The following is a 15,573-nucleotide window of genomic DNA, read 5'->3' on the forward strand; positions in this document are numbered from 1 at the left end:
GTTCAACAATATTCACTCTTCTGAAGCCTCTGCTGCTGATACCCAGGCAAACAGGGTCTGGAGTGGACCTCCAGCAAACTCCAACAGACCTGCAGCTGAGGGTCCTGACCGTTAGAAGGAAAACTAACAAACAGAAAGGACATCCACACCAAAACCCCATCTGTATGTCACCATCATCAAAGACCAAAGGTAGATAAAACCACGAAGATGGGGAAAAAACAGAACAGAAAAGCTGAAAATTCTAAAATTTGGAGTGCCTCTCCCCCTTCAAAGGAATGCAGCTCCTCACCAGCAATGGAACAAAGCTGGATGGAGAATGACTTCGACAAGTTGAGAGAAGAAGGCTTCAGATGATCAAACTTCTCTGAGCTAAAGGAGGAAGTTTGAACATCTCAAAGAAGCTAAAAACCTTGAAAAAAGATTAGACAAATGTTTAACTAGAATAACCAATGTAGAGAAGTCCTTAAATGACCTGGTAGAGCTGAAAACCATGACACGAGAACTACGTGATAAATGCACAAGATTCAGTAACCGATTCGATCAAGTGGAAGAAAGGGTATCAGTAATTGAAGATCAAATGAATGAAATGAAGCAAGAAGAGAAGTTTAGAGAAAAAAGAGTAAAATGAAATGAACAAAGCCTCCAAGAAATATGTGACTATGTGAAAAGACCAAATCTATGTCTGACTGGTGTACCTGAAAGTGACAGGGAGAATGGAACCAAGTTGGAAAACACTATTCAGGATATTATCCATGAGAACTTCCCCAACCTAGCAAGGCTGGCCAACATTCAAACTCAGGAAATACAGAGAACACCACAAAGATGCACCTCAAGAAGAGCAACTCCAAGACACATAATTGTCAGATTCACCAAAGTTGAAATGAAGGAAAAAATGTTAAAGGCAGCCAGAGAGAAAGGTCGGGTTACCCACAAAGGAAAGCCCATCAGACTAACAGCAGATCTCTTGGCAGAAACTCTACAAGCCAGAAGAGAGTGGGGGCCAACATTCAACATTCTTAAACAAAAGAATTTTCAACCCAAAACTTCATATGTAGCCAAACTAAGTTTCATAAGTGAGGGAGAAATAAAATCCTTTACAGACAAGCAAATGCTGAGAGATTTTGTCACTACCAGGCCTGCCATACAAGAGCTCCTGAAGGAAGCACTAAACATGGAAAGGAACAACTGGTACCAGCCACTGCAAAAACATGCCAAAATGTAAAGACCATCAATGCTAGGAAAAAACTGCAACAACTAACGAGCAAAATAACCAGCTAATATCATAATGACAGGATCAAATTCACATATAACAATATTAACCTTAAACATAAATGGGCTAAATGCTCCAATTAAAAGACACAGACTAGCAAATTGGATAGAGTCAAGACCCATCAGTGTGCTGTATTCAGGAGACCCATCTCACGTGCAGAGACACACACAGGCTCAAAATAAAGGGATGGAGGAAGATCTACTAAGCAAATGGAAAACAAAAAAAAGGCAAGGGTTGCAATCCTAGTCTCTGATAAAACAGACTTTAAACCAAAAAAGATCAAAAGAGACAAAGAAGGCCATTACATAATGGTAAAGGGATCAATTCAACAAGAAGAGCTAACTAACTACCCTAAATATATAGGCACCCAATACAGGCGCACCCAGATTCATAAAGCAAGTCCTTAGAAACTTACAAAGAGACTTAGACTCACACACAATAATAAGGGGAGACTTTAACACCCCACTGTCAATGTTAGACAGATCAACGAGACAGAAAGTTAACAAGGATATCCAGGAATTGAACTCAGCTCTGCACCAAGCAGACCTAATAGACATCTACACAACTCTCCACCCCAAATCAACAGAATATACATTCTTCTCAGCACCACGTTGCACTTATTCCAAAATTGACCACATAGTTGGAAGTAAAGCACTCCTCAGCAAATGTAAAAGAACAGAAATTATAACAAACTGTCTCTCAGACCTCAGTGCAATAAAACTAGAACTCAGAATTAAGAAACTCACTTAAAACCGCTCAACTACATGGAAACTGAACAACCTGCTCCTGAATGACTACTGGGTACATAACGAAATGAAGGCAGAAATAAAGATGTTCTTTGATACCAATGAGAACAAAGATACAACATACCAGAATCTCTGGGACACATTTAAAGCAGTGTTTAGAGGGAAATTTATAGCACTAAATGCCCACAAGAGAAAGCAGGAAGGATCTAAAATTGACACCCTAACATCACAATTAAAAGAACTAGAGAAGCAAGAGCAAATGCATTCAAAAGCTAGCAGAAGGCAAGAAATAACTAAGATCAGAGCAGAACTGAAGGTGATAGAGCCACAAAGAAACCCTACAAAAAATCAATGAATCCAGGAGCTTGTTTTTTGCAAAGATCAACAAAATTGATAGACTGCTAGCAAGACTAATAAAGAAGAAAAGAGAGAAGAATCAAAATATGCAATAAAAAATGATAAAGGGGATATCGCCACTGACCCCACAGAAATACAAACTACCATCAGAGAATACTGCAAACACCTCTACACAAATAAACTAGAACACCTAGAAGAAATGGATAAATTCCTAGACACATACACCCTCCCAAGACTAAACCAGGAAGAAGCTGAATCCCTGAATAGGCCAATAACAGGCTCTGAAATTGAGGCAATAATTAATAGCCTATCAACCAAAAAAATTCCAGGACCAGATGGATTCACAGCTGAATTCTACCAGAGGTACAAGGAGGAGCTGGTACCATTCCTTCTGAAACTATTCCAATCAATAGAAAAAGAGGGAATCCTCCCTAACTCATTTTATGAGGCCAACATCATCCTGATACCAAAGCCTGGCAGAGATACAACAAAAAAAGAGAATTTTAGACCAATATCCCTGATGAACATTGATGCAAAAATCCTCAATAAAATACTGGCAAACCAAATCCAGCAGCACATCAAAAAGCTTATCCATCATGATCAAGTGGGCTTCATCCCTGGGATGCAAGGCTGGTTCAACATACGCAAATCAATAAACGTAATCCAGCATATGAACAGAACCAAAGACAAAAACCACATGATTATTTCAATAGACGCAGAAAAGGCCTTGACAAAATTCAACAGCCCTTCATGCTAAAAACTCTCAATAAATTCAGTGTTGATGGAACATATCTCAAAATAATAAGAGCTATTTATGACAAACCCACAGCCAATATCATACTGAATGGGCAAAAACTGGAAGCATTCCCTTTGAAAACTGGTTCAAGACAGGGATGCCCTCTCTCACCACTCCTATTCAACATAGTGTTGGAAGTTCTGGCCAGGGCAATCAGGCAGGAGAAAGAAATAAAGGGTATTCAATTAGGAAAAGAGGAAGTCAAATTGTCCCTGTTTACAGATGACATGATTGTGTATTTAGAAAACCCAATCGTCTCAGCCCAAAATCTCCTTAAGCTGATAAGCAACATCAGCAAAGTCTCAGGATACAAAGTCAATGTGCAAAAATTACAAGCATTCTTATACACCAATAACAAACAAGCAGAAAACCAAATCATGAGTGAACTCCCATTCACAATTGCTTCAAATAGAACAAAATACCTAGGAATCCAACTTGCAAGGGATGTGAAGGACCTCTTCAAGGAGAACTACAAACCACTGCTCAATGAAATAAAAGAGGACACAAACAAATGGAAGAACATTCCATGTTCATGGATAGGAAGAATCAATATCGTGAAAATGGCCATACTGCCCAAGGTGATTTGTAGATTCAATGCCATCCCCATTAAGCTACCAATGACTTTCTTCACAGAATTGGAAAAAACTACTTTAAAGTTCATATGGAACCAAAAAAGAGCCCGCGTTGCCAAGACAATCCTAAGCCAAAAGAACAAAGCTGGAGGCATCACGCTACCTGAGTTCAAACTATACTACAAGGCTACAGTAACCAAAACAGCATGGTACTGGTACCAAAACATAGATACAGACCAATGGAACAGAACAGAGCCCTCAGAAATGATACCACACATCTACAACCATCTGATCTTTGACAAACCTGAAAAAACAAGAAATGGGGAAAGGATTCCCTATTTAATAAATAGTGCTGGGAAAACTGGCGAGCCATATGTAGAAAGCTGAAACTGGATCCCTTCCTTACACCTTATATGAAAATTAATTCAAGATGGATTAGAGACTTAAACGTTAGACCTAAAACCATAAAAACCCTAGAAGAAAACCTAGGCAATACCATTCAGGACATAGGCATGGGCAAGGACTTCATGTCTAAAACACCAAAAGCAATGGCAACAAAAGCCAAAATTGACAAATGGGATCTAATTAAACTAAAGAGCTTCTGCACAGCAAAAGAAACTACCATCAGAGTGAACAGGCAACCTACAGAATGGGAGAAAATTTTTGCAATCTACTCATCTGACAAAGGGCTAATATCCAGAACCTACAAAGAATTCAAACAAATTTATGAGAAAAAAACAAACAGCCCCATCAAAAAGTGGGCAAAGGATATGGACACTTCTCAAAAGAAGACATCTATGCAGCCAACAGACAATGAAAAAATGCTCATCATCACTCGTCATCAGAGAAATGCAAATCAAAACCACAGTGAGATACCATCTCACACCAGTTAGAATGGCGATCACTAAAAAGTCAGGAAACAACAGGTGTTGGAGAGGATGTGGAGAAATAGGAACACTTCTACACTGTTGGTGGGACTGTAAACTAGTTCAACCATTGTGGAAGACAGTGTGGGGATTCCTCAAAGATCTAGAACTAGAAATACCATTTGACCCAGCCATCCCATTACTAGATATATACCCAAAGGATTATAAATCATGCTGCTATAAAGACACATGCACACGTATGTTTATTTCAGCACTATTCACAATAGCAAAGACTTGGAACCAACCCAAATGTCCATCAGTGACAGACTGGATTAAGAAAATGTGACACGTATACACCATGGAATACTATGCAGCCATAAAAAAGGATGAGTTAATGTCCTTTGTAGGGACATGGATGCAACTGGAAACCATCATTCTCAGCAAACTATCACAAGAACAGAAAACCAAACACCGCATGTTCTCACTCATAGGTGGGAATTGAACAATGAGAACACTTGGACACAGGAAGGGGAATATCACACACTGGGGCCTGTCATGGGGTGGGGGGAGGGTGGATGGATAGCATTAGGTGATATACCTAATGTAAATGACAAGTTAATGGGTGCAGCACACCAACATGGCACATGTATACATATGTAACAAACCTGCACGTTGTGCACATGTACCCTAGAACTTAAAAAAATTAAAAATAAATAAATAAATAAAATCATATACATTGTATGCTACAGTTTATCTAAAAAGATAGAAGGATAAGAATATATATTTGCATTGTTATATATGTAATAAAACTCTGGAACTATACACAAGAAGGTAATAACATTGATCACTTGAGTTATACAGGTGAGAACCATGAGGAGACTTTTCAGATACATCTTTCTATATTTTTTAGACCATGCAAGTATATTCAACATTGCAAATAATTTTTAAGTTAAAAAAAATCAGGCAGTCATGGAATCTCTGAGATGACTAGACACAGACAGGAACAGTGCTTGCATCCAATCACAGAGTTTGCACTCTGGGCATGTTGACAGTGGAAATTTAAGGATGTATTACTGACTGTCAAAAAAAACTGTTCTTATTCTCTCTTTATAAATGAGAGGACCAAGGCACAAGTGGCTAAATATCTTGCTCAAGGTGTGCCACTGCCAAGTGGAGAACTGTGTTATAACTAAGCAGTGTGGTTCCAAATCCTTCCCAATAAACTGTTACCCTGTGTTGCTGTACTTAGTGTAGACTAAGTGGTCTGCCCTAGTAAATTTATGCCCCTTTTTTTTTTTTGAGACAGGGTCTCACTCTGTTGTGCCCAGGAGTGTGGTGGTATAATCATAGCTCACTGCAACCTCAAACTTGCACCTCAGCCTCCCAAGTAGCTGGGTCTTCAGGTGCAGCTGAATTCTTTTTTACCATGCCTGGCTAATTTTTTATTTTTTGTAGAGGTAGGGTCTCACTATATTACCCAGGCTGGTCTTGAACTTCTGGCCTCAAATGATCCTCCTACCTTGGCCTCCCAAAGCACTGGGATTACAGGTTACAGGTGTCATCCACTATACCCAGCCTGCTTCCAAACCTTTCTATTTCTCTTCATTAGCACTTGATGATGAGAATAGCTCTATCGAGCCTTTCTTAAGTAATTTTGGAGTCTTGCTCTGTTGCCCAGACTGGGCATGCAGAGGCATGATCTCAGCTCACTGCAACCTCCGCCTCCTGGGTTCAAACGATTCTCCTCCCTCAGCCTCCCGAGTAACTGGGATTATAAGTATGTACCACCATGCTCAACTAATTTTTGTAATTTTAGTAGAGATGAGTTTTCACCATATTGGCCAGGCTGGTCTCGAACTCCTGACCTCAGGTGATCTGCCCACCTCAGCCTCCCAAAGTGCTGGAATTACAGGCATGAGCCACCGTGCCTGTCCTTGAGTAATTCTTAAGATTCAGAATTCATAGGTCAACAATTTATCTGGACTCAAAAGCCTTCATCTAAGCATTTTGCAAATGCTAAAATTTTTTAATGTATTCATCTAGAAAAAATAGTTATAACCTCACTTCAAAGTTTGGATTATGCTTAATTAATGGTAGGCTATTTATTCTGTTTGTTTAGTTTTATTATACTAAATTATAAACAATGGTGTACTCTTCCTATTTTCAGGAAGTATGCAATCTGCCCTAATAGGTCTAAGCAATCTTCTGCTGCCTTTCTTGGGCCAGAGGAACTCTTTCCCCCAGTTTTGCCAGATCTGGCTTTATATGTATATTCTCCTTGATCTGCCCCAAATATGGCTGCCATTCACCACCCAACCAGCCTTTCCTACGCTCCATAGCGGTGCTTCATGATGACGAGCTAAAGTTGTGGGAATGAGACACCAAAACATCAAAGATGCAAACAGATGTAATTTGAAAGATGAGAGGAATAAAGTGCCCTCTCTTGCCCTTACCTCTTCCTCCCAAAACCAATCACTCAGCTCTGTCACAAATACCCACGCCTAGAACAGAGGTAGGAGTGAGTCAGAGCTTGACCAAGAGGCTGAGGCATAGCAGAGGAATTTAAAATCTTATTTTTTCTGATTGTTTCTCCTCAGTACCTTCATTTGGCCATACTCCTTTGATTACAAGTGACAGAGACCCAATTCATTAGCAAAATGGGAAGAAATAGTGTCTTCTTCTTGAGCCTACGAGTCTGAGGCTGCAGGGAGCTATGACTGTGCCACTGCACTCCCGCCTGGGCAACAGAGTGAGACCCTATCTAAAAAGTAATAATAATAGGCCAGGTGTGGTGGCTCATGCCTGTAATTCCAGCACTTTGGGAGGCCAAGGTGGACAGATTGCTTGAGCACAGGAGTTCAAGACCAGCCTGGGTAACACAGCAAAATCCCATTTCTTCAAAAAAATTAGCCAGGCATGGTGGCTGTATTACCAGCTACTCAGGAGGCTGATGTGGGAGGATTACTTGAGCCTAGGAGGTGGCAGTGGCAGTGAGTCACCACTACACTCCAGCCTGGCCAACAGAGCAAGACCTGCCTCAAAAATTATTAATAATAATAAATAATAAACATGTAAAACCAGAAGATAGGCTTTATAATTTATATATCAGGCAACAGAAAAGTTGAGAAGATAGCTATAATATTAAAATGTTATTATATACATTTATACCCTAAAAGCTTTTATCTGTTCCATGACTGTACTGCACATAGTAAGAGTAGGATTCTCTTTTGGTTCTTCTTCAATTTTCTCTTCTTCCAAAGACCGTTTTCTTGCTGCCTTTCTTTTTTCTTGCAATTCTTTCTTTAGCTTCGTTTGGAAAAACTTTAGTGTCTTAAAAATTTCTCGGGAAAACTCTTCCACATCAGCCTCCATGCTTTCCCCGTTGAGGTCCAAAAACCCTCCATCCATCCACCTGAATTGAAAGAAAAAATACTATTAAACTCAGACTTTTGGAGTTTGAAGGGGTCTTAGAGATCCTTTAGGCTAGACCCCTTGTTTTAAGAGAGAAAAATGAGGGCAAGAGCTGTTAACAGTTTTTCTCAGGCACCCAAGTAGAGCTGATGGTAGAAAGACAGAACTAAAATAATCATTTTGACTATGCTGCATGTGCTAAAATATGTATCAGATTATAAATGGAGGACTAACAGTACCCAAATAAAATGCAGATTCACATTACAGACATGCAAATCAAACCACAATGAGAGACCATCTCCCATCAGCCAGAATGGCTATTATTAAAAAGTAAAACAAAAAAACAAAAACAGATGCTGTGGAGAAACGGGAATGCTTATACACTGTTGCACTGTTGGTGGGTCTGTAAAGTAGCTCAGCCACTGTGGAGAGTAGTTTGGAGATTTTTCAAAGAACTTAAAACAGAACCACCATTTGACCCCGCAATCCCATTACTGGGTATATACCCAAAGGAAAATAATCATTCTACCAAAAAGACACATGTACTTGTCTGTTCATCGCAGCACCATTCGCAATAGCAAAGACATGGAGTCAACCTAGGTGCTCATCAACAATGGATTGAATAAAAAAAATTCGGTACATATACACCATGAATACAATGCAACCTTAAAAAAGAATGAAATCATGCCCTTTGCAGCAACATGGATGCAGCTGAAGGCCATTATCCTAAGCAAATTAATGCAGGAACAGAAAACCAAATACCTCATTTTCTCACTTTGAAGTGGGAGCTAAGCCCTGGGTATGCATGGACACAGAGATGGGAACAACAGACACTGGGGACTACTAGAGGTGGGAGAGAGGGAGGGGAGCAAGGGCTGAAAAACTACCTATTAGGTGCTATGCTCACTACCTGGGAGATAGGATCATTTGTACCCCAAATCTCAGTGTCATGCAATATACCCATGAAACAAACCCGCACATGTTTCTGAATCTAAAATAAAAGTTGAAATTATAAAACAAAAATAAAAATAAAATGCGGATTTGACTCCATACTTCTAATTTTGGGGGTAAACATTAGTGAAATTAATCTATTGTATTAAAAAGGGAATTGACTCTCAGAAACCAAAATGAAAACTCATATATTATATATACATTTTTCATGTCAGAAGGGTAATGTGCTGACATTGTAACAACGTTTGAGGGAGGCCACACCTCTCACACATGAGCATGAAAATCCAATCATTATGCTCATAAACCAGAAAAGGATCTCAGATATTGTATTAGTAAGGTTAGTGGGACCTTAGCAGCACTGGATGCTTCTCCTATATGGTACCTGATTCTCTTTCAAATGGACATAAAAATCCTACTTTTAAACACTTAACCAAAAAAAAAAAATCAATTTATATTTTACAAACTCTTTTCTGTCATTTGCTTGATTTTTACTACATTACCAGCAATTACCGTTTTTCTGATCGTTGCCACTTCAAAACAAAATTGAAAAACTTCTGATAGGGCTCAATGTTAACTTTTAATTTATCCAGTTCAGGATATTTTGTCAATTCCCACTTGAAAAGTTCCTCTTCTTTATTGATAAACTGCACTGCTTCTTCAGATTCCTGAATACGTTTTTGTAGTTGTCTTACATCTGTCACGTACTGAAAGCAAATAATTTTTTGTCTTAAGAAATATTCAAGTAATGTTACAAAAATAAAATCATATGATACTGTGTACAATATGTCCTTGCATTTATACAACAACTTTATTTTTAGGCTGGAGTGCAGTGGCATGATCTGGGCTCACTGCAACCTCCGCCCCCCTGGTTCAAGCGATCCTCCCGCCTCAGCCTACCGAGTAACTGGGACTACAGATGCCGAGCACCACGCCTGGCAAATTTTTGTATTTTTAGTAGAGACAGGGTTTTGCCATGTTGGCTAGGCTGGTCTCAAACTCCTGACCTCAGGTGATCTGCCCACCTCTGCCTCCCAAAGTGCGGGGATTACAGGAGTGAGCCACTGTGCCCCGCCTATACAGCAATTTTAAATATTAACTTCACAACATAACTATGATTGAGAGCAAAAGGTATGATGACGTCTACTCTACAAATAGAGAACTAAGTCACAAGAAAGACAATATAGCTCCAGTTCTGGGCCTAAGAGTCAGGTCTTTGTTTGCCAGCCTGGGCAACATGGCAAAACCCCATCTCTACAAGAAAATACAAAAAATTAGCCGGGCATGGTGGCACACGCCTGTTAGTCCAAGCTACTCAGGAGGCTGAGACTACATATAAAGTGTTTAAATAAATATTTATGTATTTTACTATATATAAACACATTATATAAATATATATGTATCTATGTAATATATAGAAAAATATATAGAGTAGACATAAAAAAGTAAACTTGCATTTGTCTATATTTTTAAATTTATGTTAACATGCCCTGTATGACTCTATGGGCTGGCCATAGCTATCGTCTTATATATTTATCAGACCTGTTGCATGCGCTCCAGCTCTGCAAATTCTGTAAACTCTTCCATGCGGCGTGATTCCTTTTCTATTTCCAAAATAAGTTTCTCTCTCTTGGCCATTAGTTCATTTTCTTTTTTATGTTTAGCATTCTCAATTAGCTTTTTAAAAGACAATTTAATCATGTTAGTTAATCTGTAACAAAGAATTACCAAGTCAGAAATCTAAATACTGTGTATAATCATAAAAACCATCAGAGAAGTAAAAATGAGCACAAAAATAAAACAATGTCTATAATTATTGATATAAAAATGCAAAGAATAATAAACCACACACAAAAACATTCCTCGATCTCCAAAGTGACTTTAACAACTTGTATTCATTAATTAAAATTTATTTTAATTTGTTTATTTAACAGATTCTGGGATACTAATAAAATTACCATTTATTGAGCATGTGCCATGTATCAAGAACTATTAAATACCTTACCTATATTATTACTAGTATTATTATTCTCATTTCAGAGAAAAGAAATTGAATCTTACGGAAGTCATGTTCATGTTCACAAAATCATAAAAATCAAAATCTGGATTAGAATCTTGGTTTATCTGATTGAAGGCCACGCTTTTTATTACAATACCATCTTACCTCCCAATTCAGGATAAACTGGTTTATATTAGGACTTTTTCAATATCTGAAATACATTCAGTCTGATATAAAATTGTAAATCTTATCACTGTGATATTGAACTATTTAATTTCTCTGAGTCTCATATTTCTCATCTATAAAATGGAAGAAATGGGAGCACGTGTGATTTTTATGAGTTAAATAATTGAATAAATGGAAAGCATTTTCTCAGTTAAGTGCTTCTATTATTAATTTATATAATAGTTCTGACTTTCTAAATGTCAGCCCCACTACTTACCAGACCTTGTGAGTTAAGCCTAACAGCTTGTCTTAAGCCTAGAGGGCCATAAGTGTGGCCAGTCTCAAACTCATATTGACACAAAAAATTACTTTTAAAGTTAGATGGCCAGTAGATATGAAAATTAAATGTGAATGATGTGCTCGAAATGTCAGAATACAAAAAAAAATGAAAAATATATTTACCTCATCATTTTCATCAAAGATGGGATTAATTTTCTTAGGCCACATGAGGACAGTTGCATTTAAAGCTAAGTCTTCTTGAGGAAATAGAAAAACATCTAAAAAGTAACTCATTTGGCGTTTAGATTCCTACGAAAGAAACTCTGGATATAATATGTCATATAGAAAATCTAAGTCATTACGAAAAAGAGAACAACAATCTCTAATACTTTTTCAGATTGAAATTTGACTCAGATTATAAACTGATATTTTATATATCGCCCAAACCAGACAGGTATTTCAATAGCTACAGTATTTATCTTGCTTCATGCCACATAATTGTATACTTTTATGCTAGAAACAAGGCTTTTAAAAAGTTTTCACTTGCAGTTGATTTAACATAAAGGAACTTTTGGTCCTCCCTTGTTTATGACTGAAAAACATAATTAAATCTTCAGTAATCCTTTAACTTTGATTTTAAAGGATTTTAAATTATTTTATTCTTATAAATGTTTTTATTTTTGTATCTTTGATGACAATGATTTTAGTATCTTTTGTTTTGTATCTTCAGTGACATCACCACCATTTTTGCCTACTTCACACATTGCTGTATGCAATAGTCCAGAATATTACGGTTTGTAATAGTTCAGAAAGAGTTGGAGGTGAGTAGGCCGGGTGCAGTGGCTCACACCTGTAATCCCAGCACTTTGGGAAGCCGAGGGAGGTGGATCACCTGAGGTCAGGAGTTACAGACCAGCCTGGCCAACATGGTGAACCCCCATCTCTAATAAAAATACAAAAATTAGCCAGGCGTGATGATGCACGCCTGTAGTCCCAGCTACTCGGAGGCTGAGGCAGAAGAATTGCTTGAACCCAAGAAGCAGAGGTTGCAGTGGGCCGAGATCGTGCCACTGCACACCAGCCTGGGCGACAGAGTGAGACTCCGTCTCAAAAAAAAAAAAAAAAGGAGGTGAGTTGCAAAGAAAAAAAACTCTTAAAACAATAGATTTATCTGAGTAGAGAGATTGAATATTTTTACCCTCTATATCTTTCATTGTTCTATAAGCTGTACTGTAGCACTAATTTTTAAGAACTGAAATACAGATTCAAAGGCAAATTTAAGGTTTTTGATTTTATATTATATGTATGTATTTTATATATTATATATCATATAGATATAAAATTATGTATTGAAAATAACATTAAATATGCATTTTGTACATTCTATATATTTTATATATACAATGCACATAGAAATAAAACTTTAAAATAAAAAACGATCCATGTAATTCATTATACTAACAGATTAAAGAGAAAAAGCATATGATCACCAAAAAAGGCATGTAGTGAAATTCAAAGTTCACTCATACTAATTTTTCTTTTCAAAAAACCTAGTAGCACATCAGCAATAGAAGGGAATTCATTAATCTGGCAAAAGTACCTGTATAAAACCTACGACAAATGTCATACTTAATAGTGAAATATTCCCAGCACTTTGGGAGGCCGAGACGGGCGGATCATGAGGTCAAGAGATAGAGACCATCCTGGCTAACACGGTGAAACCCTGTCTCTACTAAAAAATACAAAAAATTAGCCGGGCGAGGTGGCGGGCGCCTGTAGCTCCAGCTACTCAGGAGGCTGAGGCAGGAGAATGGCGGGAACCCGGGAGGCGGAGCTTGCAGTGAGCTGAGATCTGGCCACTGCACTCCAGCCTGGGCGACAGAGCGAGACTCCGTCTCAGAAAAAAAAAAAAAAAAAGAAAGCTTTCCCCTTAAGGTTGGGATAAAGATGGGAAAACTGTCATCCACTGCTATTCAACATTGTACTACAGTCCCAGACAGTCCACTGTTGCAAAGAAAATAAACAAAGTTTTGCAAATGTGTAACATTTGGTCATGAAAAACAAAACTGTCATTATTTGCAAGTTATATAATGAATGGTACATGCAGACATTCCAAAATAATCTTCAGATAAAGTATTAAAATTAAGAAGAGAAATTTAAAATATATAAAAATAGTAAAGTTAATTTTTTTTTTTTTTAGAGACGGAGTTTCACTCTTTTTGCCCAGGCTGGAGTGCAATGGCGCAATCTCGGCTCACTGCAACCTCCGCCTCCCAGGTTCAAGTGATTCCCTTGCCTCAGCCTCCCAAGTAGCTGGGATTACAGGCATGTGCCACCAAGCCTGGCCAACTTTTTGTATTTAGTAGAGATGGGGTTTCACCATGTTGGTCAGTCTGGTCTCGAACTTCTGACCTCAGGTGCTCCACCTACCTCCGCCTCCCAAAGTACTGGGATTACAGGCATGAGCCACTGCGCATGGCCTAAAGTTCAAAGTTTTAAATAGAAAATGTTGAAAGAAAAATTGAATGATGGGTATTAAATTAGTATATAAAAATACATTTTGGCAGAGCATGGTGGCTCATGCCTGTAATCCCAGCACTTTGGGAGGCCAAGTCGGGCGGATCATGAGGTCAAGAGATGGAGACCATCCTGGCCAACATAGTGAAACCCCATCTCTACTAAAAATACAAAAATTAGCTGGGCGTGGTGGTGCTAGCTGGGCATGGTGGCACGTGCCTGTAGTCCCAGCTACTCGGGAGGCTGAGGCAGGAGAATCTCTTGAACCCGGGAGGCAAAGGTTGCAATGAGCTGGGATTGCACCATTGCACTCCAGCTTGGTGACAGAGTGAGACTCTGTCAAAAAAAAATAAACAAAAAAAGGCCAATGGAACAGAACAAGCTGCCTCAAAACAGATCTATACATATATGGACACAGTGGGGATGGTCTCTTCAGTAAATGTGTAATTGCTCATCTATATGGGAAAATATTTAAATTGGACCTCACATTATTTACAGAAATAAATTTTCAGGATTGAAACCTAAATCTGAAAAGCAAATCTAAACAGCTTCTAGAAAAGGGTGGAAGAAAAATATCTTTGAACCAAGGTAGCAGAGGATTTCTTAAACAAAATACAGAAAGCACTAGGTATAAAATAAAAGATTGCTCCTTTTAACTGCATTAAAATTAAGGCAACATGGCAAGACCTTGTCTCCAACAGAAAAGAAAGAAAGAAAGGAAGAAAGGAAGAAAAGAGAGAGAGAAAGAGGAAGGAAGGAAGGAAGGAAATAAAAAATTCCTCCGTTTATTATAAAATAAAAGATTGCTTCATTTAACTGCATTAAAATTAAAGACTTCTGTTCATCAAAAACACCATTAAAAAATTACAGAGTGAATAAAAAGATACCTAATAATATATTTAAAATTACTACATTGAACTGTACACTTAAAAATGGTTAAAATGGTAAATGTTGTGTTATGTTTATTTTGCTGCTCCTTAACTGCTACAAATCAATAAGGAAAAGGTACATAACCCAAAAAATAAATGAGCAAAATATATGTACTATCATTTCACAAAAGAAGCACTCCAAATGGCCAATAAGCATATGAAAAGTGTTCAAATTCATTTCTTTTTAGGAAAATGCAAATTGAAAATACCATAACTTTCACCCAATAGACTGGCAAAATTTAAACCATCTCACAATTGCAAGTAAGAATGTTAAAATAATAGACATTTTGTGCACTGCTAATAGGAGTCTAAAACTGGAACTACTTAGAAAAGAATTTTGCCTTAATTAGTAAAGGTGAAGAAAAGCATATCCTATAACACCTGGAAGAAATGAATGAATGTGTGCACTGGGATACATGTATAAAAATGTTCCCAGAATCATTGCCAGTAATACCAGAAGCAGAAATAACCAAATATCCAGAACAGTAAAATTTTTAAAATAAATTATTGTATACAATGTGGAATGGATACAATATGGAATGGAATACTAGACAGCAATGAAAATCAGCTAAAGTTAAGGAACAATGACATTACTAACATAACATTGATGAGAGGCAAAAGAATATAAATAGTATGATTCCCTTTATATAAAGACCAAAATCAGAAGAAATTAACTATATTGATTAGAAATACATGTTTAAGTTGTACAACTATAAAA

General features: G+C 37.7%; 1 protein-coding gene and 1 non-coding gene across 2 annotated transcripts in view; both read right to left on the reverse strand.

Moving 5' to 3' along the window:
- The window catches only part of DNAH12 (dynein axonemal heavy chain 12), a 251,232-nt gene that overhangs the window by 161,608 nt on the left and 74,051 nt on the right, over positions 1 to 15,573 (reverse strand). The window contains exons 16-19 of the mRNA XM_015130629.3: positions 11,593 to 11,718; positions 10,509 to 10,643; positions 9,480 to 9,673; positions 7,776 to 8,019 (exon numbers count right to left, since the gene is read on the reverse strand). Of these exons, the coding sequence (XP_014986115.1) occupies positions 7,776 to 8,019; positions 9,480 to 9,673; positions 10,509 to 10,643; positions 11,593 to 11,718 (699 nt within the window). The remainder of the gene's footprint in view (positions 1 to 7,775; positions 8,020 to 9,479; positions 9,674 to 10,508; positions 10,644 to 11,592; positions 11,719 to 15,573) is intronic.
- LOC114676620 (small nucleolar RNA U13) lies at positions 9,179 to 9,285 on the reverse strand. The gene has a single exon (XR_003727669.1). It is a non-coding gene; the product is annotated as a small nucleolar RNA U13 (small nucleolar RNA).

The sequence above is a fragment of the Macaca mulatta genome, chromosome 2 (genome assembly GCF_049350105.2).
Source record: "Macaca mulatta isolate MMU2019108-1 chromosome 2, T2T-MMU8v2.0, whole genome shotgun sequence".
Classification (NCBI taxonomy): domain Eukaryota; kingdom Metazoa; phylum Chordata; class Mammalia; order Primates; family Cercopithecidae; genus Macaca; species Macaca mulatta.